A 22959-nucleotide genomic window follows, 5' to 3' on the forward strand; every position below is an offset into this window, starting at 1 on the left:
CGGCGTGTATAAAATGGTATCATGACTGACTGGCTACAACTTGTGTTTGTGTTCAAATGTGCAGAAAGCACAAGGAAAGATTCTTTAAATTGAGCCACACTACCTAGTGATTGCCACAAACCCAACATGCTCAAGTGAAGGCTTCTGCAACAGCTCAGCTAACAGTACAGGCTACGGGAACTTTCTGTTTCAGAAAAAGTGGTGTCACTCCCACGGGATTGATCAGCCTGCAGGCACTGTGCAGTAAGGCAGAATGCACATTTTTAAGCAGGGGAACGGTGACTCTCCAGCACGCACCAGATTGCGCACAATGATCTCCGAGCCAGCCTGCACTGCCAGGTGCAGAGGGGTCAGTTTGGAGGCATCCTGGACCCGCGAGTTGACATTGGCCTGCACACTGATCAGGAACAGCACGCTCTCGATGTCCGAGTTCTGAACAGCCACATGCAGGAAATTCCGACCTTTATTATCAACCTGTGGCAGAAAGGGCATGTGAAATTAATCCATTAATCCTGCAGAATAAGGTGTTTTATGCAGTAGGACATGTTTTCACTAAGAGACACTTGCTCCCTCTACTTGAACTGTAGAATCTCGTTCCTTTCCCTCGTTGACATTAGAGACTTACCTGATAGATGTGACTATCAAATAACCAAACTGAGAAATTATCCGCTGCAACTGCTCGGTCCAATCTGCCTCACACTACTTTATTTCTATATTATAACCTTGTCATTTCTTGACCCCACACTGGAGAGTATTGTTAAACAGACAAAAGATTAACAGCTGTTGTAGTTAAGTACTGAGCAGCAGTTAATGATAAACTCAGTTAAATGACACAAGCTTGAGTCTATCTGGCAATTAATCCAGGAAAAGGAAGCAACATGGAATCCTGCCACGCTGATGCAAAGTGTATTCACAGAACCATAGAATGGCTGGAAGGGACCTTCCAAGGTGATCCCATCCACCCCCTGCCATGGGCAGGGACACCTTCTGCTATCCCATGTTGCTCCAAATCCTGTCCAACCTGGCCCTGGACACTTCCAGGGATGGGGCAGCCACAGCTGCTCTGGGCAACCTGAGAATTCGGTTTTTTTGCTTAATACCAAGTACATGTTGTTCACCTTGCAGCTGACCTTAAAGCATATTTAAACTGGCTGTATTTGTAACCATGTTTTACATATATTACAAGAGCTCACTAAGTACTCAAATATTTTGCTAGTAATTAAACTTACACAGGATAGGAAGAACCTCCTGAACAGCTGCCTGAAGTGTCACACCAGAAGCCTGAAGATACAGTTGGAGGTTTTATAGTTCAGCAGGGCAGCATAGCATCTATTATTCAGTTATTTTAGGTCACGTTTTCTGTTTTGGATAGCTTTAGGAGAGCTGGGTAATAGATTATTTCTGTACTAGTCCAGCACAAGACAAGAGTAGAGTTAGAATTTCCTCCTTATACATACATATGCCTGTTTCTCAGTTCAGTATTGACAAGATAAGAAGATTTGACAAGATACTAACCCTTAATGTTCTTACTCACACATATCACATACACACCTAGTTTCCTAATAAATCCTGCTAAAGAGAACTGGCATCTGGCAAACGGATTGCATGTAAAGCCACAAAAGGATAAAACAGAACCGGCTTGTGGAACAGCTGTTACCACAAACTAGTGCAGTAACAAAACCAGCATGGTTTGAACACTCCCAGCTTACCTGTTCTGCAGCTCCTGGTTCCCTCTTCAAAATTGCTTCAGCTGCTTTATTATTTTTATACGTCATAGCACAAGCAAAGGGAGTCATTCCTTGCCTGTCACGTACATTCAGCTTAATATCTGGATGTGAAATCATCAGCTGAATGATAACGTTATGTTGGTTGCTAATGGCAACATGGATTGGAGTTCTTCCTTCTGCATCCTAGAAGGAAACCAGGAAGTTTGTTATATATAGACTCAGTAGTACACAAATCCTTCCCTAATTTTCAAGGGTCAAAGCAACTTAGTAGTTTAGTCCTGTGACCTACCCAGCTTCCTTCAGCATGGTCACCAAACAGCTGCAGGGTGAGCTCAAACCCACAGTGTAAGAAAAGCAAATTGAGATTTGTTTCTCCAAACAGGCTGGCCTCAATCCTGTGCTACATGGCCTTTTAAATAGCTCACCATAACATTTCCCATGTAGTCAGTCATTCTGGGAGCAGAGATTAGCACTCAAATTTAATAGCAAAGTCAGCTGAGGTGTTTAAACATTTGTTTGCATCAAGCAGCAGTTTACAGCCAAGGCTGCTTTGTGACTGTGTTCTGTGATTCATTTTAATGTCACTTTCAACAGCACCAGGACCTAGAAATGTTATCCATTCATCTCTTTTGTTGTTATTTATAAAGCTTCTGTTTAAGGATTACTGTGTAATCGAAAATGAAATGTAACTCAAATCACCTCAGTTTACTCAATAACAGAAGATATTTCCCAAACATACTAACAAAGTAGAGTACTCTGGAGTTTTACACTATAGCTGATTTAATGATTAATTGCAGCACAATACAGCCCTGCTCCTGGCTTTAATTCACACTAGGGACAGAAGACACTGAATCCCATAGTTATATGAGAAAACTAACACTGCAAGAAGTTTTCTGTATCATTATTTTCCTTCAGCATAGCTTCCTGAATTAACCACCATACGGGCAGATAAGCACCAGGTCTGGTAAAAAGGAACAGGAGAGAAAGCAGAGCTTCAGCCAGTCATTGCATTGGCTCAGCTCTAAGAGCAGGATTTTCTTTTCTCTATCAAGCAAAATACACAGCTGAGAGGAAAGTTTGTTTTCACTACGTCAGAGGCAAAGAATCTACTTTAAAAAATTGTGTATGATTTGTTCACACACCTGAGCATTGACATTGGCACCAAACTCCAAAAGGCACTGGATCACCTCCTCTAGTCCCCAGCAGGCTGCCAAGTGTAGGGGTGTCTGTCCATCATGGGCTTCCTCTTCTCCTTCTCCATTTGGGCCTGGCTTTCTGGGACTATTCACATCACACCCACTAAAACAAACACAGTGCAGTCAATTTATTATGTTTAATCCAGATTTAAACTGCTTGAAAAAAGGTCACAGAAAAGATTACAAGAGCTGATCCAGCAACTGCTGACACGTTCCACAAAAGCACAAGTTCCTGGTTTTAGTTTGACTCTTGTCATCAAGAACACGATGCTATTATAGGTAACAGAATGTGTATTTAGGATTGGTCAGAATCCCAAGTGTCACCCACCCAACCCAGCAAAAGCCTAAGGAAGCACATAGCTGTTATTGACTCAAGATAGCATTCAATTAATTTATGCCAGGGGCATCCCTACATGCATGTTAGAAGGTTCATATCTTGGAAGGGGTCTGACCTGCGGATCAGGAAGCAAGCAATCTGTTCACTGTTCTCATCAATAGCTCTGTGGAGAAGGGTTTGTGAGCAGCCACTTGGTCCTGACCCCCAACACGTTGCATCACAGCCATGCCTAACCTGGAAGGAGAAGCACAATGACACAGTGAAGGTTTTTTTCAACAGGCTCCTACTATAGTCCCTGACTAATGCTTCTGGAACATTATCCCCTAGAGGTAAAACTTGAGATGCCTTGTCTATTCCTGTGACAGTCACTGAATTTCAGGAAGCTACTTTAAAGTCTTCCAGACCAATATTTTATTGTTTACTGTGTAATCCTTAATTAGACGATATTTATTAACAATTTAAATATTCATCTATATACTTTGATAGATCTTAAGCAGGATGGACTAGTTACCTCACTTTCAGCAATGATAAGCACCTACAGTAAATCAAGCAGCATCAGCAGACATTGCCTTTGAAGGTCTGGCCCATTTACCTGCTTTCTTACACAATCAACTAAACAGAGAGAGTTTTTTTCCAGGAATTGTTTGCTAATATTTGTATTCTTCTACTAGAGAACTACATACTTGAGCAATGTGGCACTTAAGACTTGTTCCACTCCACTTTACAAACTATTTACAAGGTTTAAACATGAGTAGTTAAGAGTGTTGACTCCATAAATGTTCTTATCCAATACCAGCACAGTCAAGAACAGTTACAAGATGTATTTCTCAGGTCACAAGCAGAGTTTTTAAATAGTTGTCTCTAGCAGACAACTGGACAAAGCAAAGTAACTTCCTTATGAAAAAGACACAAGGAGGTCTACTTGTATCTCCTAGGAAATCTCCTGCTGTATCACCCATGCCTGAAAGTAAACAGTCTTTAAAGTAAATATAAGCTTTTAAAGGCCTTCTTGGTTCAACTTTAAGATGCAATAAAAAGCAACATATACACTAAAGCATAAAATGAGTATTCAGTTTTATTCAGAAAGCTGATCATTACACAAGTCGTGTATGCTACAGACTGATCTAAGCAGATACCTACTCCTTCCAGATCAAGAATCCAGACAGCATATTCTACATTTTTATTAAAGTGGCTGCAAGATATTTGGTTATGCAGACTACAGTATTTATAAGATTCCTGCAGTAAAGAGGAATTTGTGGTGAAGAAAAAGACCTCCAGAAATTAGTAATATTGGACAAGTCTGTTCTCTTCATGCATTGAGTTTGTTTTTGCTGATGAAGCCTTTTTTTGCTAGCAAGATGAAAAAAAGTGAGACTAAACCAACTGACAGTCTTACCAGAGTTGATGCAATATCTTCCAGGTTGTTTTCCAAGGCAAGCCATAAGGGAGGATTTCCTTTCTCATCCGGCACAGACATGTCTGCTCCCCTGGTACAAATGGCATCCACCACGAGTGGGAGCTGGTTTTGGATGGCCAGCTGTAGGGCTGTCTCTCCATCCTGGGTCCTGCAGCAGGGACACTTGCAAGTGTTACAGGTGCATCATAAAGTTCAGCTACAGCACTTTATTGGGAAAGCCAAGAATTATCTCCTCTTGTATGTATTTTTGCTGTGGTAAGACCATCACAAACACACCATGTATTTCATCACAGCTCTGCAGTCTACCTTTCTTCCTCCCTTCACTTTTAGCAAGTGATTGATTTCTAAAGTTGGAAAAACAAGTTAGTGTTCTTAGCTCAGAGACACTCAATTCCTTCAGTGCAGCCATTATTTGCACAGAGTTCCTTCCAAGCCAGCCTGCTGCCACAGAAGCAAACAGCTTTGTCTGCAACGTGGCAACACTTCAAGCAACAGTCAAATACCAACTGTTAAAAAGTTGAAGTTAGCACAGCAGCATTAGGCAGTTTGTACCCATGACATTCATTACAGTACAGCTCGCCAAATTTAACAGACAGCCTGTCAGTCATGTAAGCAGACAAATGTTCTGTTAAGTCTAATATCAAGTTGTCTAGGAGATACTGAGGAGGGAAGTTTATCAGACTCCTGTTGCTGGATCTATATCTAATATATTTTAGATAGTAGCAAACATGCAGCTCTAACAAGCTGGCAAATGGATGAGACAAGAGAAGTTCAGTGCCTCTAGGCCTGTCTCTAGGACTTCAGTCTCCTACAGAGGATGCTGTTTTACCTAGAATTAAGTAGCACCTCCCTCTGCAGCCTCAAGAGGAGGTACTGACCAATAGAGCTATACATAGGTCCAAGTTAACATATGTAATCCCTCAGCCATAACTAGTGCCACAGAACAGTGCCAAACTGTGTAAATCACAAACTGAAACAAATCTCAAGCCATTATACAAAGGCAGTCACCACCTGCTCCTAGATACATATGCAGGTAAGTGCTGTATCAGTTAGGATCTTACCTGACATTTATATCTGCCTGATGCTCCAGCAGGAAGAGGGCACTCTTACTGTCCTGTCTCTGGATTGCCATGTGTAGGAGCGTCTGTCCGTCTGACATGGTGTCATTGATGGATGCCCCAGATCCAAGCAGCTGAGCTGCTATTGTGTGCATGCCTGAACAGTTCAAACTCATTAGTATTTTACCTTCCATTCTATAAAATGGAAACACTGAGACTAATAGAACCGAGTTAACGTGCACAGACAATACAGTGATCTGATATGAAAGCTGCTAGGGAGTTCACACAAGAAGAATTCCACAGAACTGCAAGTACAGTTCTGGGCAGAAGCTGTAGGACTAGAAATCTTTCACTAAGTCATATGTGAACACGAATTTTAAAAGATGAAGAACCATCTAAAGCTCTCCTTGACAACTCCTCCCTAGCAGCACAAGCCAGAACATGAACACACACCTGCTGTTTTATCTTTAAGAAAATCTTGTTCACATCATAGCTTCCCTATCATTGTAAATTCTCATCTTGAAGGGCACATACCTGTCCAAAGAGCCAATCCCAGCACAGTCTGGTCTCTTGAGTCCTTTAGACTAAAGTCAGGAATAATTTGCAAGTTGTTGGTAGCATGAAGAGCATTAGCTACAAAAAAGCATAAGGAATTAGGGCATTCCTGTACTTGACCTGCAGTCACAGACTGAAAGCTGCAGCAGTAATGTCACATTTTGTAGAAGGTTGTTCCTTTAGCAGTCAGTTTTTAAGATCTGACAAAGTACCTTCAGCTTCCCTGATGTGACACTGCTTAGCATTCAGACAATATTGCCACTACTGCCTAATCTTAACACATATACTAAGAAAAATTCAGTTTTCTAGCTAAGAGGCTTAACCTGTCCCTTTCTACCTGCAATTCCAAATATACAAAGCATATACAAAGCTCTGAGAATGAAGAATGGAGGCTCCACAATAGAGCGGCAGCATCCCTCCTTCTCCATTTCCTGGGATGGACAATATCTACCCCAGTTCACCTAACTCCTTCTAAATCCCACTTATGGTAGGAGACACAATTGGCCCTGCTTTGGCTGTCAAACTCCCATCCTGCTGCTAGAAAGAAGCTGACTAGTAGGATTAAATGAACTCATCTGCTGATATTTGAGCACTCACGTTTCAATTCTACTATCATTACCAGCATTGCTCTGTATAAAGTCCTCTTACTAAGGAGTTGAGGTAGGCAGAAGTCTCACCACAGAAAGATGCCTTTATCCAAAATTGATTCCAGCATTCACCTGAGGCAAATGCTTTAAAGCGATCTCAGTTGTACAGCTAGAACAGAACCTGAGACTAACTGTTCAAGCCCATTATCTGCAGTGGAGAATTTACAAACACTCACAGACAAAATAATTTTCTAGTTTTAACAAGCAGATGATTGGAGTTTAAGACTACTTAGCCAGTCTTATTAATTGCTATGCTTAAATACTGTTTACAGGAAGACATGCTTTCTCAGTAGTTTGTCAAAACACAACTTGGATCCCATCCTGACACACCAATTCACAGCAGCATCAACAGTCTGGACCAGCAAACACCTACCTTTTTGTTCTAGGATGACTGACACTACATCTGGGTGATTGTAAGCAATAGCCATGTGAAGGGGGGTTTGCAGGTGAACATTCTCTGCTGATGGAGGAGCAGATGCATCCTTCTGCCCAAGAGCCGCTTCTGCCGTCTGGATGTTGGGATTGGCTCCTTGCTGCAGGAGCTCTGCTGTCAGATTTGCTAGGCCGTGCCTGCAGGCTGTGTGTAGTGGGGTTTCTCCCTTTAATAAACAGGGTGCTGGGTTAACAGCTTGAGACATGAAGAGAAGCAGCTTTTAAATTATTAAAACTACAAGAGCTGGTGTGAAGAGTTTCACTCTTAGAAGCTGAAGCTCATTAGGAGTTCCAAACTACATGAGTTAGCTTTTACTAAGGATTTTATTACACCAGGCATTGCAGTAAGTGCTAAAAGCATGTTAACAACTGGTGATTCTGCAAGAACAGTGCCACAAGAATGCAAGTGATCACTAGTAAATACCTGAAAATATGCAAAGGTTCACAATGTGCTCCAACTTGCTTTAAGCTAGCTACAAGATATCTCTGCTATCTTATTTCTGAAGAGAAGTAAGGAAACTTTCAGACTAAGTGTCTGCTTTTACCCATTTGTTTTGGTGGTTGACTTTTGCTCCATGAGTTGCTAGGAAGAGAGAAGCTGCCTCATTTCCTGCACCAGCTGCTCTCTGAAGTAAGCAGTTTCCTACAGAAAAACCATGAACACTGTTAGAGTGCTACTCCAACCACACTGATAGTAAGTCTGCTAACACCTTCCCCACTACCTTACAACATTACACTTTGAAGCCAACAAGGAAAACCCTAGGTACTAGCAGTCCCCTTCCAACACTGGACTGTCACATGCACTTTAATTTAGTGATTACACATCTTGAAAGTGTAAAGAGGATATTAGAATCTGGCAATGACTCCATATGTTCTGTCACTTCCTGCAAGTCCAGCTCAGCTTGGGACTGTCAGTGTGCCAGCTGTGGGTAAAGCAACTACCACCTACCATTTATTATGGAGAAAATGCTGCTGAAACCTCATCCAGCTCCTCCAAGTGCAGTCAGCATCAAGCAATTAACTTACAAGCCTTCCACCTACAAAGAAATACTCTGTTTTACCTGTTACTGTGTCTGGAGCATCTGTATTGCTGCCTCGCTGGATCAACCTTGCTGCAAAACTGTTCTCATCAAATGAGGTTCCATTCACAACAGGGGCATCCTCGAAAGGGTTCACAGACTGATCAGATGATACAGTGATATACTGGACTGCAAGCCACAGAGCTGTGCTTCCTTCATGATCCTTCAGCTCCAAGTCTAGTCTAAAAATAAAGAGTTAGAGTCCCCAATTTATACCTTAAAAAGTGGTTCCCCAACACAGCTTAAGTTTCAAGTGTCTGAACAGCTGTACTAGTTCATCTCATACATCTCTGACAACTTTTGCTTGCCAAGAAGCCTACTGTAGCTCCAGTTACTTCAGAGAATTTGTGAATACTCTAAAACAAGCACAGCACCTTTCAATGACTACTAGATTCAAGCTCACTGCTCCTAGGGAAGTGTAGAATCCCTGGTAGATTTGGACTCCCACTAAGTGTAACGAAGAGGCAAATCCCCTTGAGTAAGCTGTGTACAAGAACTGCAAATTCAGCTGCAATCAAACAGAGTCAAAGGAAGTGTTCTGCTTCACCACCCTAAGAAGTCACCGGTGTCAGCTTTAAGCAGAACCCAAGCTGAACTCAAGAACATACTGAGATATTTCAAGAGTCTTACTACTCCTTTTAACTCCACTACAAATCAAGCTTCCTACACTACCTCACCTTTGAAATTATTTCAGTCTCTTTGAAAAGCACAGAGATGCAATTTGCTGCTTCTTTACAGTAGAGCAAAATCTTACATGGCTTCTGACATGGTTTTAGCATCTTCACTTATGCACAGCCTTTACACTTCTGCATCCAAAGTTATTACTAGTCTTATTGTAAGGCAAAAAGGCACAGAAGAGTTGTTAAACCAGTTTCCGTATCTTCACTATACAGGTAACCTCAGTGTATTTTACATTCAAGTGAGACTTACTGCTTGCATTGCAGGAGCTGACTGAACACAGGCTCATTCCTGACCACAATGGACACATGTAACGGGGTCCTGTAATTGCAGCAAAGAACAGTTACAGCAGGAATAAGCAAGGCACTTCAGACTTTGGCCCCAGTCACCAACACACGCCTAGGGAACCATGGGCTTAACTTTCATCTCTGCTTAAAGGAGAAAGGCACAAGCACTTCTTTTAAGAAAGAGAAATCTAAACTTTTAGTGAACATGATTCCAATTAATTTGGTAGTAAGGAACTCATTAATGTAAGAAGTAACTTTACAGGAAGAAGTACAATAGCCTCACCTGTCAGAACTGTGCAGCTGATATATCCCAAGTCTTCTATATTATTTTATGAACTTGCTTGCCAGCCCAACCTAACCTGTGAAAAAGCTTACAGGCCCTACACTTCAGATAAACAAACTGCAGAAACTGGCGATTTTTGAGAACATTTTAGTTTCCCTGACAGCTTCAGGTATATTATTTGTCATCTTAGTTAGCTTTTACCATTCAATGATTCAATAAAGGCAATTTAACTGTGTACCATGTGTTCTAACACTATCAACTCACCCCAGCTTTCTGTAGATGGGCTACATTTAATTGGCCGTGAAGGGTACCATTCAGCCTGCACAACTTTCTACTTTGAGTGCTACCAACTGGTCTCAAACCAGGTAAATGAATTCCTGGTTCCAGTATCAGCTGTACTTTGCTGAAAGACCTGAAGAGGTTCTTAGGAGGCTGCATCTGATCACCACAGCATTGTCTGTTACACTTGCAGCAGACTTTACATCCCACAGCATTTACCTGCCTTTGTTGTCCTGCATGTTTGGATTGGCTCCTGCCTGCAGGAGGGACTGCGCGATCTGTGCCATCTCTGCCATGACATCCGGCGAGTGCTTCTTGGGGCTGTACGATGCCACAAGGTGCAGAGGAGTCTCCTGGTCTCCCAGTGTAGCAGCATTCACACGGGCACCATTTTTAATGAGAAAGTTTGCAGCAAATTTATCTCCTTTTGTGAAACAAAACCAAGTTATTAATGGATATATGTACCCTATATGTTTTATACTCCAGGAAACGGATACACGTGACTTCAATCCATACCATACACTCATTCCAACACAAGTGTCTGCTCCTAAAATGCCCCAGCAACAGGCAACTTCAACAATGCTTCACTGCAAAGTCAGGATTAAAACACTTCACAGCAAATCCTTTGAAGAAGTGTTTTGCCCACAGGTTACCTGTGACTCAAGTTCTCACACCAGCTTATTGTTACAGTGATACTGACTTTGCTCGTTCCTCTATCAAGATAAATCCATTGTTCCTTTAATAAAACATTGGACAAACTGTGATACCAAACATACAAGTATTTTTTGAACAAAAGGTACTATTCCAAGGCATTAGTCAAAAGTTTCCAGTTCAAGTTAGCCTGTTGAGTCTTACTACATAAACAGGAATAACACAGCCTTTGCTCTTGGAAATTCAGGCCCTCATATATATACAGGGTAAGGGCTCCAGCAGTGCAGACCCACCATGCACAGCATTCCCAAGAACTCCTTGAGAGCTTCTCAGGAGTCAGAACTTAGACCCACTTTCACATATGAAACCTTGTACTTGAAACACCAATATGCAAAGAATAAATTCAGGAAAATACTGGCTGCCCTTGCTTCAAAGGCTATTTTGCCTAGACATATTCACATTTTGCTTGGCCTGAATGCAAGAGTGGAGAACAAAGAACAGTGTTTTAAATCCATATTGCTGGATTATCTCTATCAACAAAAACAAATGTCCCATTCTGATCTCCATATATGACATGCCCCCACTTTTCAGTGATTGTAAGTAGTAAGAATCATGTGGCAAGTGCAGACAATTTGCTTTAGCTCCATTTCCAGAACATGTGATTGTTAACTGTGATTAATTCACTGAAGTTGTGGTTACTGAAAAGCAAGTGTTCATTCTCAGAGCTCTAGATCAGACTGAAAGCAGACATTAGAACTAGGGACAAATGCCAGTATTAAGTATGAAGAACAGCCTGCTGCAATTTTTCCAGTGTTTTATATGGCTGCAGCCATCACAACACTGACCTATGCCTACAATGTCTCCTACTCCCGTGGCTGAAGTCTCACTCACAGGATCAGAAGCCAGCATTACCCTGTTTAGACATGTAGGAGATGAATTTAAATTTTGTGAGTTTAAAATTCAGCTCCCAACTTCTTCCTTTACTTCTAGGGGTCCGAGACAGTTTGCTGGTAAAAATAAACTTATGCTTGGCTTTCTGGAAGAGAGCTGCCAAAGACATTGCAGAAATAACAAGCAGCACAAGGTGTTCGCTGCAGATTTTTACCATAACACTTTGACCACAGGCCAAGATGCTGCTGATCCAAAGCCTTCAGAGTACTGTGGCCATGGCAACCAGAACCTGCTGTGCTCCAATTCTCATAAGATGCATTTTCCACTCTAAGGTGGGGAACAGCTCAATATAATCATGTAGTTGTACTCAGACACCACTCTGGTAACTGCACTGGAGCTTTGGAAATATTCAGACTGGACAGTCCAGGTACCACCACCTGCTCCTCATCTTCTTTCAGTCAGATTTTCCTGTTCTGAAACTGCTATGCAGTGGCAAGGACCCTTACTGTTAACCATATTTCAAAGAAGCATATGCTGCATTCAACCCAAGTCTAGGAAAGGACTTCTTCTTTGTGACCTTTATTTTGTCGTGCTCAATTCAACTATTTGTCAGAAAGAATACTGTTAAATTAGAATATTCCCAGTGTCTCCCTAGATTTCTTCCTTTAGCAGGCAATGTTCTACTAGATTGCACCTGGATGTCACATAGCATAAGTTTGCCCAGCCAGCAAACTGGCTCTCAGATTTCAAATAATAGTCTGTTTGCTCTTACGTCTTAAAAAAAAAAAGAAACAGGACAAAGTTTATACTTCACTACAATTTTCTAACTGCAGTGTCACTACAACATGACACAGGAACAGACTTGGAAATATGTATTCCACACTGGGAACAACTGGAAGTTAACAAAGCTTCATATCACATCTCCTTACCTCTCTGGATGGCTTTATGGAGCAGACTCCAGCCTGTCTTGTCTGCCCTATCTACATCAGCCTTGTGGTTGACCAGTGTAGTTGCAATACTCTCCAATCTTTGGGCCAGGGCTAGATCCAGAGCAAGATCTCCATTGTGATCCAATTCATTGAGCTTCCCAGGAAGCTACAACACAAATACAGCCAACTGACATTACAAGTACTTGAATAACTCTTCCTTGCCTCTTGTTGGGAGACAACTTATTTGCTAGTTGTTTAGAGTTTTCATCCAAGCAGAACAAATACCTGTTACTTCAGCTTTCAACAGAAAAGTTGTCCAAGGAAATGATTCTTACTGAACAGCCACGAAGCAGCAAAGTTGGCTATTATAACCATTCAGCTTTAAATGTACATAGCAATATCAGGTAATGGATTTTATTAGATATATTCTGGTGCATGAAGATGTTTTTAAGTGTTACAAATCACTTCTAAATTATGTCTTCATGGAGCTACTGCTAGATAGACCTCCATTACCTACACAGAAGTAGCTGTGGCAATGCTGAACATGCAAATAAGAATTAGTGAGAAAAATCACTAACGAGGTTCAGACTGGTACTTAGGAGCTAGTTACTTGAAACACCAAATTGTAGAAGATAGATTAAGTCAGTCTCACTATACCTGTGAATCCATTTCAATAAGATACAAGAAGACTACATCTTCTCTCTCAACTTTAATGGCCTTATGCAAAGGATATTCTGTCTTTGACTTGAACATTTTATACAATAGCTGAGCACTCATGCTGCTGAAGTCTTCTTTACGCAAGTCATCCTAGAAGCAATAAAAAAGAGAAGGGTAAGCAATACTCCTGTTATATTTATAGACAAGGCATTGTACAATGTAATTTTGAAGTTCACAAAACAAGTTCAGTTAGAAGTTGCATTTTGATAACATTTTGGCAGGAAAAATCCCAGATGGTCTTTTAAGATTAGGAAGAAACAATCAGGAAGCTTTATATCTTACATTTTAATTTCAAGATCAGTCAGTGAAATTTTTCTTCCTTTTTGTCTACAGACATGGAAAACTAGCATTTTACCAGACACTATGGTGGATTAACATCTAGTCTTTAAGATAATCCTCTACTGACTTATTCTTAACTTTGCCAAAAAGTCCTACAACTACTGAAGACTGATTCATAAAATTATGAATAAAAGTAAACAGAATCTTCGGAATAAGAAGGCCTTAGGTCTCAGTTAGTGCTCATTTGACTAAACAGAAGCAACTTCATTTCCATGTAGAGCTGAGCATCAAAAGTTAGGAGTCAAGAAGAAAGTTGAGTTAAAACTGCTGACCCAAAGGTTCAGACATAATAATCTTTTTTTATGTATTAACATATCGAAACACTTCCCTTTGCCTTAGCATTAGCCAGAGAAAGAAACATCCACACCTAGAGCATGCATTTTAGATTTAGAATAATCTGAAGCCCCCCCCTGCCCCAAGTTTACTGTTGACAAGTCTTATTTTAAAGGCTAACTCATTACTCAGTTAATCAAACTTTCTTCAAAATAAGAGATCAGAGCAAGTCAAACTTCCAAGCTGGTTGCAAGACCGGCTGCCTCTCCCTCCATTACAGAAGATAAATTTCCCTGGCTTCCATGAATTATTTTTAGAAGTAAAAGCAGGCCTGGGATTTGTGATCTGTATAGACAGAGACCAACTATGGATGAACTTCTAAACACTTTGGAGTCCAGATTTGATAAACAACCCTCTTGCTTATTAGAACACAGTCCCTTCTATTTGGGTCATGTTTAGGAAACTAAGACACTTTGTACAGTGAAGTATTTCCAATGAACAGAACAAGTTACTCCCCCCTACCAAGACATTCTCAAGACAATTGACCAACTAACTGAGGTTAGACAGTGTGGTAAGGTAAGCAAAATTCTACTATTACATTCCTATGATGTCCAAACATTTTTTGTCTTGCCTCCTTGTGCCAGAACTCACCCAGTGGCTAGCAATAATCTCAGCACAGTAGTTGAGGAGTGTGCTGGCACTGAGCTCCTCGGCAGTCTGATAGAAACGGATGCAGTTCCTGACATTAACGAGTGACATAACTCCTTTTTCACATCTGTCAAAACAGGAAAGCCAGTGTCAATAACCAAAAAGCTTCACTTAATCACTCTCCCATGCTATAAGAGAGTCCTAAGACTCCTTTCTACAGATACCAGTAGAATATAGCAGGGACTTGCTTTAATAAGGCTAAACTGCATAAACATACTTTTGTCAGAAGTCCTAGAAGACTTCTTCCATAAGAGCAGACTTCTATCAGAGCCCACCTAGCCAAGGTCCATAATAACACCACACTGCAGCAGTCTGCAAGTAGAGATCCATCCCAGTTCTCCCAAGGGCACAAACTGCAGTTCATTCACTACTATGAAGTAGGGAAGATGTGTATCTCTACAAGTACAACAGTGATCACAAGCAGGGGTTGTAGAGGTTGGATATTAGGAAAAATGTCTTCACTGAAAGGGTGGTCAGGCACTGGCACAGCCGCCCCGGGCAGTGGTGGAGTCACCATCTGTGCAGGGATTTAACAGGTGTGTAGATGTGGCACCTGGGGACATGGTTTATGATGGACTTGGCAGTGCTGGGCTGCTGACCACTCTATCTTAGTGGTCTTCTCCAGCTTAAACAATTCCATTATTCAATGATTCTGTAACTACAAAAACATCTCATAATTGAGAATGGCATCCTACACATCAACCAGCCAACTGCTAAGTTCACACTACAACATGAGGGCAGCTTTTGGGCTGGTACAAGGCTTGAAGCAGTTTTAGCACTGGCCTTACAGATTTCAGCTTCTCTGGTCAGAACACTTGACAGCAATTTAATTGCTTCATGTTGAAGGCATACAAATCATAGATTATGAATGTACTGCTACAGATACCCCTTGGGCAAAGGATTATTCAATTAAAGGGTACTTTGACTAAATTCAAGGCTTTGAAGTTGTACAAACTTGACGAGGTTTCAATTTGTACATTCAGGCTTCTCACTAACTCCAAATGGTTTAGAACACTCTGTAATTCAATATAACAACCTAGCCCCTAATACCATGGTGTAATCACAGTCTCAGAACGTGAAAGCATTGTACATTAACCCTATTTCTGAAGAAAGGTTGCACAAGATGCACAGAAGTTACAAAACTTTCACCTGTGCCACTTTAATACCAAGCTAATTGCCATTGACTTCCTAGCATTCTCTAACAATTCCTTTCTTGCAACTCTCCTGAACCTGATGCTATTCTACTATCTCCTCTCAACACCAGATTAGGGTTATTAGTTTGACTGGGAGAAGAACTGCAAAGTAAACATAAAACTTATGAGAAATCTGCTACAGTTTAACTGTAGCACAATGCTTCATTTCCCCTGATAAACTGAATGTCATGTTGTATTATTAAAAGCTCAAGACTTTGAAAAAAGTATAATTTTATCCAATTGCCAGCAGCTATCATCTTATTTCTGTTCAAACAAGGTTTAAGAGTTCAGGTATATTTACTAAGACTCACCTTTCCCTAAGCAGCTGGAGCTGAAATTTATTAGCTAATTTCATAAGCTCCGTCAAGAAGATATCATCTTCTCTTAGCTCAAGTTCATCTGTGTAGATCCACCGCAGCATTGCCATGGTTACCTCTGGGTCAGCATCTGGTACAGGGAGCAACAGGATTAATAAAATACCTAAAAGCAATCACCTATCCTAGTAGTTGCTCTTCCTTTGACTTCTGAAAGTCACAGCTACCATAAAAAGATGGTCTTGTTTTGAAACTGTACTTAGTTCAAAATGTTGAAACTGGTCAGAAGTTGAAATGAATAACAATGCTGGCACCAAGCAGGAAAACCTTCTTACAGTGGGACACTGCAGAATGCAGGGAGCTATCTGCTACACCCACGTTGCATATTTAGGGACCAGTGATGCCCCTTATGCTCCTTGGTCCCTCACATATGGCCAAATGCACACCCACATCTGACAAGAACAATCTCCCTTTTTGATTTAACAGCCATATGTTATGAACTGCTGCATTCCAACAAAGGTATTTACACCTTGTTACACTTTGGTAGTGACTACAAAGCACTTCAAACTGCTGGCAGCCACTTCTAGGAAAAGTGTAGAAGAGCCAGTTTAAGGAGCTGGTTATATTTCAGGTGTTTACAAGACTGATCACAAACTGATGTTTTTATGCAGTGGGAATAAAAGGGAAAATCACACCATGGGACACTACTCAAGCCCAGTGGCCAAGGACCTTTGTCACCTACTCACAATTAAAATGACAATCCATCTTACAAGGATGTAGGTAAGAATAACTTCAGGAGATCAGATCAACAACAGAAATACCATTCATTTAAAAAATTAACCTTAGTCCTTTGAGCTGTTTTGTTTTTCTAAAAAAAATTTAAATTAAAAACCTTAAAGACACCAAAATACCCATCCTAAAACATCTCCTTTAGATGGAGGGTTGGCCCAGATTATCTGCAGAGTAGCAGCAGTACTTGGCATGCAGACTGCCTCCTAGGAATCACAAGGTTTTAGTAAGACAAGTATTTTTTGCCAAACTTGAAGCAATCAGAAAACCTACTTGAGATGTACTATCAGCTCTGCCTTGGCAGAGGTAAGAGTGCATTTTCTCCCTCTCAGTAAGAGAACATGTGTTCATCTCTTTCTACTCTTTTAAAGATTAGAAAATTCTACAGATTACACGAACTCTAAAAACACTCAATCTCAAATGCTGCCTGCATTCTGAAGATAAGATTCAGGCAATCTTAGCTTGCAAGTTCTTAAGAGAACCTCTTAAGAAAACCATTTCCAGGGAACAGCTTGTTGCTTGCTCCAGCTACTTCATAAGGTAATCCTTGTGCCATTTATCAAATTTATTAAAAAATCAGTAATTCAATTTTACAGTGGAAAGTATCATTTACTAGCACACATTCAAGTAGTGTTTGCATTGTTAAACATGTAAGACGGCAGTTACATTTGACATTCTCAGACTAGCTTAGACGTGGAGCTAGAAACGCTTCGGACTGCCACTTGGAATGACACTCCAAGTAACATAAGAGCTTTTTAGTAATAGCTTTTGTTAGCATAGCAGTTTCAAAACTCCTTGGCATCTGTTTTCTTGTGCCTGCAGAAAGATCCACAAATCATGTTGCACGGAAGCCCACGCTGTCTCATAAAACCAGCTTGCTGTGACTTGCTACTTTCCAGTTTGTTTGTACTTAGAATTCATGATAAGATTAAGTGCAGAAAGTGAAGCCAGTGCTTAATATTCAACATGCCAGTCAGCAAGCCTGCTTAACTTCATACCTGGTTTTATTGCTCACAAATTAATTGTATAAGGCTGTCCTACACTGTTAAGTACAGAAAAGCCTGTTGAGAGTTCAATCTGCAGAAACACTGCTCAGTGTAAGTACACGCAAGAAATAGCTACAGCAAAACAAAATGCTCATGTAGAAGACGGTCTTTTAGAAAACTTCTCTTCCTCACCTGTTTTACAAAGGTATCAAAGTGCCAAAGCAAACAATTTCAAGAATACATCAGTACTTGCATTCACTTCCCACACACACTGTGTTAACAAGCAGCAAAGTATTTCCATGACACGCTTCAGAGAAATTATGCACACTACCTCAAAAAGCCCTGTCCTTCCTCACAAAGGAAGAAGTCAAGCTCCTCCATATAGATTTGTTTTTCATTACGTTTAGTTGACTCTAGAAAAGACAAACAGGCCACCAATCTCAACCCCTGTTTGTTAAAGAGAAAGAAGGCAGGTTATTGACTTAACTACCCCTAGCACACAGTTCACAAGCTCACTACCACTTTTCAGAACAAGAGCTCCATAATCAACAGATTAAGCACCACTTTGAGTGGACAGCACTAGACTGAAAGGCACTTAAGCAACCTTCTCCCAACAGGCCCTTTCACAAGTCACCCTAAAGACAATGAGGCATCACATTACTCAGCAGTGACTGACCTGACAGATCCAGCTCCTCTGTTGAGGCAAGGTTGGCAAGACTCCATGTATCACTGCGTGCGGCCAAGACAAATTTGTGAGCTCTGATGTGCCTGTCCCCAACCTTTATCTTCAGATCACTGATAGGAGAAAAAAGCACAAACACGTATTATGCAGACTTCCCCTGCACTTAGGTATGTACAGATTCAGCATCTCCACAGTATCTATGTCATGATATCCACGATTTTGGTTCAAGTTGTTTGGGACGTTAAAACACAATTGGTTAAGTAAAACATGTTGTCAAATGGCAATCCATATTTTTCTAGGGAGAAATGCAGTGAGTCATTAATACTTCAAGTACTTGGTTGGGTTTGGGTTTTTTTACCATTTCAGAATAAACAGCAAGAGAATTATTGTGGAAGTTAGGAAAAGCCACCAATCTTGAAGTTAAATATTTATGTCACAGTGTCCATGCTAATACTGTCAGCTAAGCACCAACGCTTTCAGGCAAGACCAGCAAGAGAACAACACTGTTTGACAGTAGTCTGAGTGCAAGGCAGAATCCCCAGCTCCCCGGAGACCAGCTATCAACAACACCCATTTCATCCTGACCGTTTATACCAGGTTATCCACTGCAGTTAGAAAATACCTGACCTGCTCTTTTTGAAGTCCCATGGCTTGCAAATGTTCTGACTGTGTAGGTGTGCTTTCCAGACCATTTTCCAAATCAAAGTACTGCTATAAACTACAGCACAACACCGAGATGTTACTTAATGAAACCTGCACTGGGACCTGCTACCTTTCTCATTCTGTGATGTGTAGGCCCTTTTAGACAACTATTCTATGCATTTAAAGCTAAGAAGCTGAACAGAAATAAAGTGCTGCAACTCTTCTGACATACACTGTCTATCAAATCTTTTACCCAGCAGGCTACAGTAAATTCTTGCAAGCACAGAGCCTTTTCTCAGGGAGGCTCATGAAGAGATGCTGGTGCAAGGAAATTTTAACTAAAATAGATTTTCCCTTACATGACTAAACTTCTTTACTATATTGGCACTGCTTTCAGTAACAGCAAAGAAATTGATAAGTATCACAACAGTCTCAGAACTGAATCAGCTCAGAGATCTAGAATACGGAAAGGATCCTTAGTATGCCTACAGAAAAGAAAACATTAACCATAACTTTGTTTTGAGATTCAAAAATACAGTGCATCACTAAGTCACATACATCACCAATACAACCAGACAAGCCAAATTAATCAGGCTTCTACACACACCACTGGAATACAGAACTGAAAATGTTTTAAGGACAAAGCCTTTCAAGAAAGGAACAGTTTTTCAGACACACTGTGTAATTAATCCATCAACTAAGTATGGTCCAGGTCAAAACTCCTTCTGTTCAAAGGGAGCTTTGCTGCTGACAGTGACCATTGTCAGTTTTCTCTGAACTTGTCTGAGAAACAAACTTCTGCTTAAAGCTCTCGATTCAAGAACTGGATACAGAATGTCACTTGATTTTAGCATGCTCTTCCATCTACAGCTGCAACTCAGGACGCTATTCACACCAGGCAGCAAAGAATTTTCCTCGTCTAAGACCAGGACCTAGTGCAGTCAATAAAATCAAAGGTTCCTGGAATTCCCCTTTCCCCAGAGGGGGATTCCTTACCTGTACTGCTCCTGCTGATAGAGTTCAGCTACAATGGTGAGAAGTCGACTGATGAAGGTGTCGCTGGCATTGGCCTGGTTGGACTCCACAGCCAGAAGGTTGCACCTCCTTTCTGTATCAACAAGTTTCTTCTGCAGCTTCACATACTCCTGGCGGAGGAGCATCAGATGCTTTTCCAGCTTGGCCACCTCCTCTGCAAGGCACACAGTGTTACTACAAGGCTGAGACATGCACACCTTTTTCTGGCATCTGAGGATAACTTAAACCCTCAGATTACACATGTAGTTTAATTACACAACACTCCAAGGACAGCCTCTCCTCTTCCACATACTAGACCATCTCACCCCCTGTATTAAACCTTCTATTTTATATCATTTTCATAAACACATTGAAAAATCATAACACAGTCACAGAAGTCACTTACAAAGAAAGTTCTGAATTTTGTAAATTTACAGGAATGCCGTAAAGCTCCTAAAGCCATGGGAGTCCATTTCTGTGGAAATTGTAGTTGGGGTAGAGGACTAAGTCTCTGGTTCTTACCCATATTTTCAGCATTAGGTAAGATGCTGTTTGACTTGACAGCTGATACTTAAACCACAAGTGAGCAGGTTGCTGATGTACCATATCTACCTCAGAGTATTTAACTGACTGTTTAGAACTCCTCAACCTGTCAGCTAAGAAACTCCCCAAAAAATGGCCACAGTGGAAAACAGATTGTCCCCAGAATCTACGTGCTAAAGGCCAGTCAAAAATATATAAAACTACTTCCTGCTGACACACACACTCCTCCATTGGAGGCCCTCCACTGACAAGGCATCACATATGGAGTCAAGTCCATGGTGGCTATTTCAGTTCAGAAGCAGCAAAGCAACAGCACCTGGGAATCTGAGCCTTGAACAGGTACTTCCATCCCATTGCAGAACTCACTTTTCCACCACACTTAACTGGTTACTCCATAACATGCTGGGGTAAGTTGTTCACTGAACTCAACCCAGGCCACCTCTAAGAAAAACCTCTACACTTCACTGCTGGAAGGAAACATCTGTACAGCTGTTTAAAACCAATCCAACTTCTGGGTCCTTATTTGTGGATTAGTTGCAAAAACTATATGTTTGCTATTAATCACAGTTCTTTATTATTTTCCCCCCATCACTAAATTGATTTTTCAAGTAAGGCCAAATCCCAAACCAGTCCTAAAATAAGAGGGGGCAGGGAGGATAAATTTGTAAGCTAACCAGTGATTTTAGGTGGGAAAGTTCCTACAAGATTACTCCCTACCAGTTAAGAATTCATACTTCGACGACTTTTCTCAAATATTTACTAAATGTCACTAGTACAAACAATGAGAAACTGAGCTCTGTTGATCAGTGTTTTCTTCTTGCTTCTGTAGAAAGTTCAACAGCACAGCTGACCTTGGCTTTGCTCTGACACAGGTCCCCAGGGCAGAGCATCAGTCTCTGGCTCTGCTGCAGACAGAACACCTTGTTTAGCCTGTCCTCTACAGACCTGGCAGCAAATGCTTCCTCATAAGTCTTTTAACTTAACAACTATTGTAATGGATAAACAAAAGGCAACATATCCCATTTTATTTTTCAGTTAATACTACTTAAGCACGTTTGGCAGGTACTTCCTTCAACAGCCTTTTCGTTAGCTTCATCCTTTGAAATTTCATAGATACCCTCTCCTTTGGGATACCTGTCTTTTTCTACTGAAATGTATTCTGATTTCAGAATTGTGCCATCAGCACCACAGCAAGCCTCAAGGAGGGTTTGAAATCCTGCTGTGGTCAGTCTCTCTATCTGAAGATGAATGCAGTTTTGGTGTTCCCAGAACTAGAAGGACATGTCCCTTGAACAACTACTCCTTCCTCATTTCTCCATGAGGAGAGTGTTGGGAGGGCACAAAGCAAATCCTACTGTTACAGCAGGGAGAGCAGGAGTCTGACAGGAGCCCAGAGTGAAAGACACTGAGAACTGCACCAAAAATTAGTGTATGAACTGTTCATCCAGTGAGATTTTTAGAGGCCATACAAATTCAAATGCTAGGAATAAGCAGCTGCCTAACGAAGCTCATTGCATGCACCACCTTACAGAAATACTGCATCTTCCAGTCAAACCATGGGAGTGTGAAGGTGGGAATAAAGAATCCGTACCAGAGGTAACATCGTAAATACGGTCATTTTACCAAAGTCAGTTCATTGGCTCCAAATTAGCCTGAAATCACTAGGATACAATGCAGAACTACCTTAAACTCCCAAACAGCAGTAGCTGAAGCTTTGTGCGTGACCCACAATCCAGCTTGTTACTGTTGCTTTCAGGGCAATCCCAGACAATCCCTACCAGCAGTGAAAGTACCTCAAAGAACCGAAGCTTTGAGAACTCTTGTTTTCAGATTGACACCATATGCTTCCTGCAAATTCAGTGAGAAGGACTGATGGGTATTTGCTTACTGTGCCAGTTACAAGAATTGTAAAAGAAAGTTTCTCTTATTCTACATGACAACCTGCACAGATGTTGGGTAGCAGCTACACTTGACGACGGTATTTGATCTTACAGCACATTTCAAATGCACATTCAAGAGAGTTCTCAATGTCCAGTTAATAAACATCTACAGCACAAGGGCAAAGCCTCAGTTTTCCCTGTAAAGTGCTCACTTAAAGAGTGAGCAAATAAAATGCACAATTACTGCAGGCACACACACACACTCTTAATGCACACACTTAATGACCATCCTTGCCTCAAGACACTGAAAGTACAGGCTTAGTAAGATACCAGTAAGCCTCTGGCTAAACATCAATCCAAATGCCTCAGCCGGGTTCAGCAGAGAGGAAAATACAAAATGCCTCTCCTTCTAAGCCATGGTCCAGGTAAATAA

The 22959-nt window shown here is 41.1% G+C and overlaps 1 protein-coding gene across 3 annotated transcripts in view; it reads right to left on the reverse strand.

The window, feature by feature from the left end:
- Nucleotides 1-22959, reverse strand: part of ANKFY1 (ankyrin repeat and FYVE domain containing 1) — a 31779-nt gene that overhangs the window by 6699 nt on the left and 2121 nt on the right. For all 3 annotated transcript variants that reach the window (XM_048324580.1, XM_048324578.1, XM_048324579.1), the window contains exons 2-19: nt 20086-20278; nt 18442-18560; nt 15988-16123; nt 14427-14550; nt 13104-13253; nt 12447-12612; nt 10195-10399; nt 9379-9447; nt 8431-8630; nt 7915-8012; nt 7311-7536; nt 6270-6368; nt 5739-5892; nt 4657-4825; nt 3376-3494; nt 2870-3026; nt 1710-1910; nt 298-474 (exon numbers count right to left, since the gene is read on the reverse strand). In XM_048324580.1, coding sequence (XP_048180537.1) covers nt 298-474; nt 1710-1910; nt 2870-3026; nt 3376-3494; nt 4657-4825; nt 5739-5892; nt 6270-6368; nt 7311-7536; nt 7915-8012; nt 8431-8630; nt 9379-9447; nt 10195-10399; nt 12447-12612; nt 13104-13253; nt 14427-14550; nt 15988-16123; nt 18442-18560; nt 20086-20278 — 2762 coding nt within the window. The remainder of the gene's footprint in view (nt 1-297; nt 475-1709; nt 1911-2869; nt 3027-3375; nt 3495-4656; nt 4826-5738; nt 5893-6269; nt 6369-7310; nt 7537-7914; nt 8013-8430; nt 8631-9378; nt 9448-10194; nt 10400-12446; nt 12613-13103; nt 13254-14426; nt 14551-15987; nt 16124-18441; nt 18561-20085; nt 20279-22959) is intronic.

This window comes from Corvus hawaiiensis, chromosome 20 (assembly GCF_020740725.1).
Source record: "Corvus hawaiiensis isolate bCorHaw1 chromosome 20, bCorHaw1.pri.cur, whole genome shotgun sequence".
Lineage (NCBI taxonomy): Eukaryota > Metazoa > Chordata > Aves > Passeriformes > Corvidae > Corvus > Corvus hawaiiensis.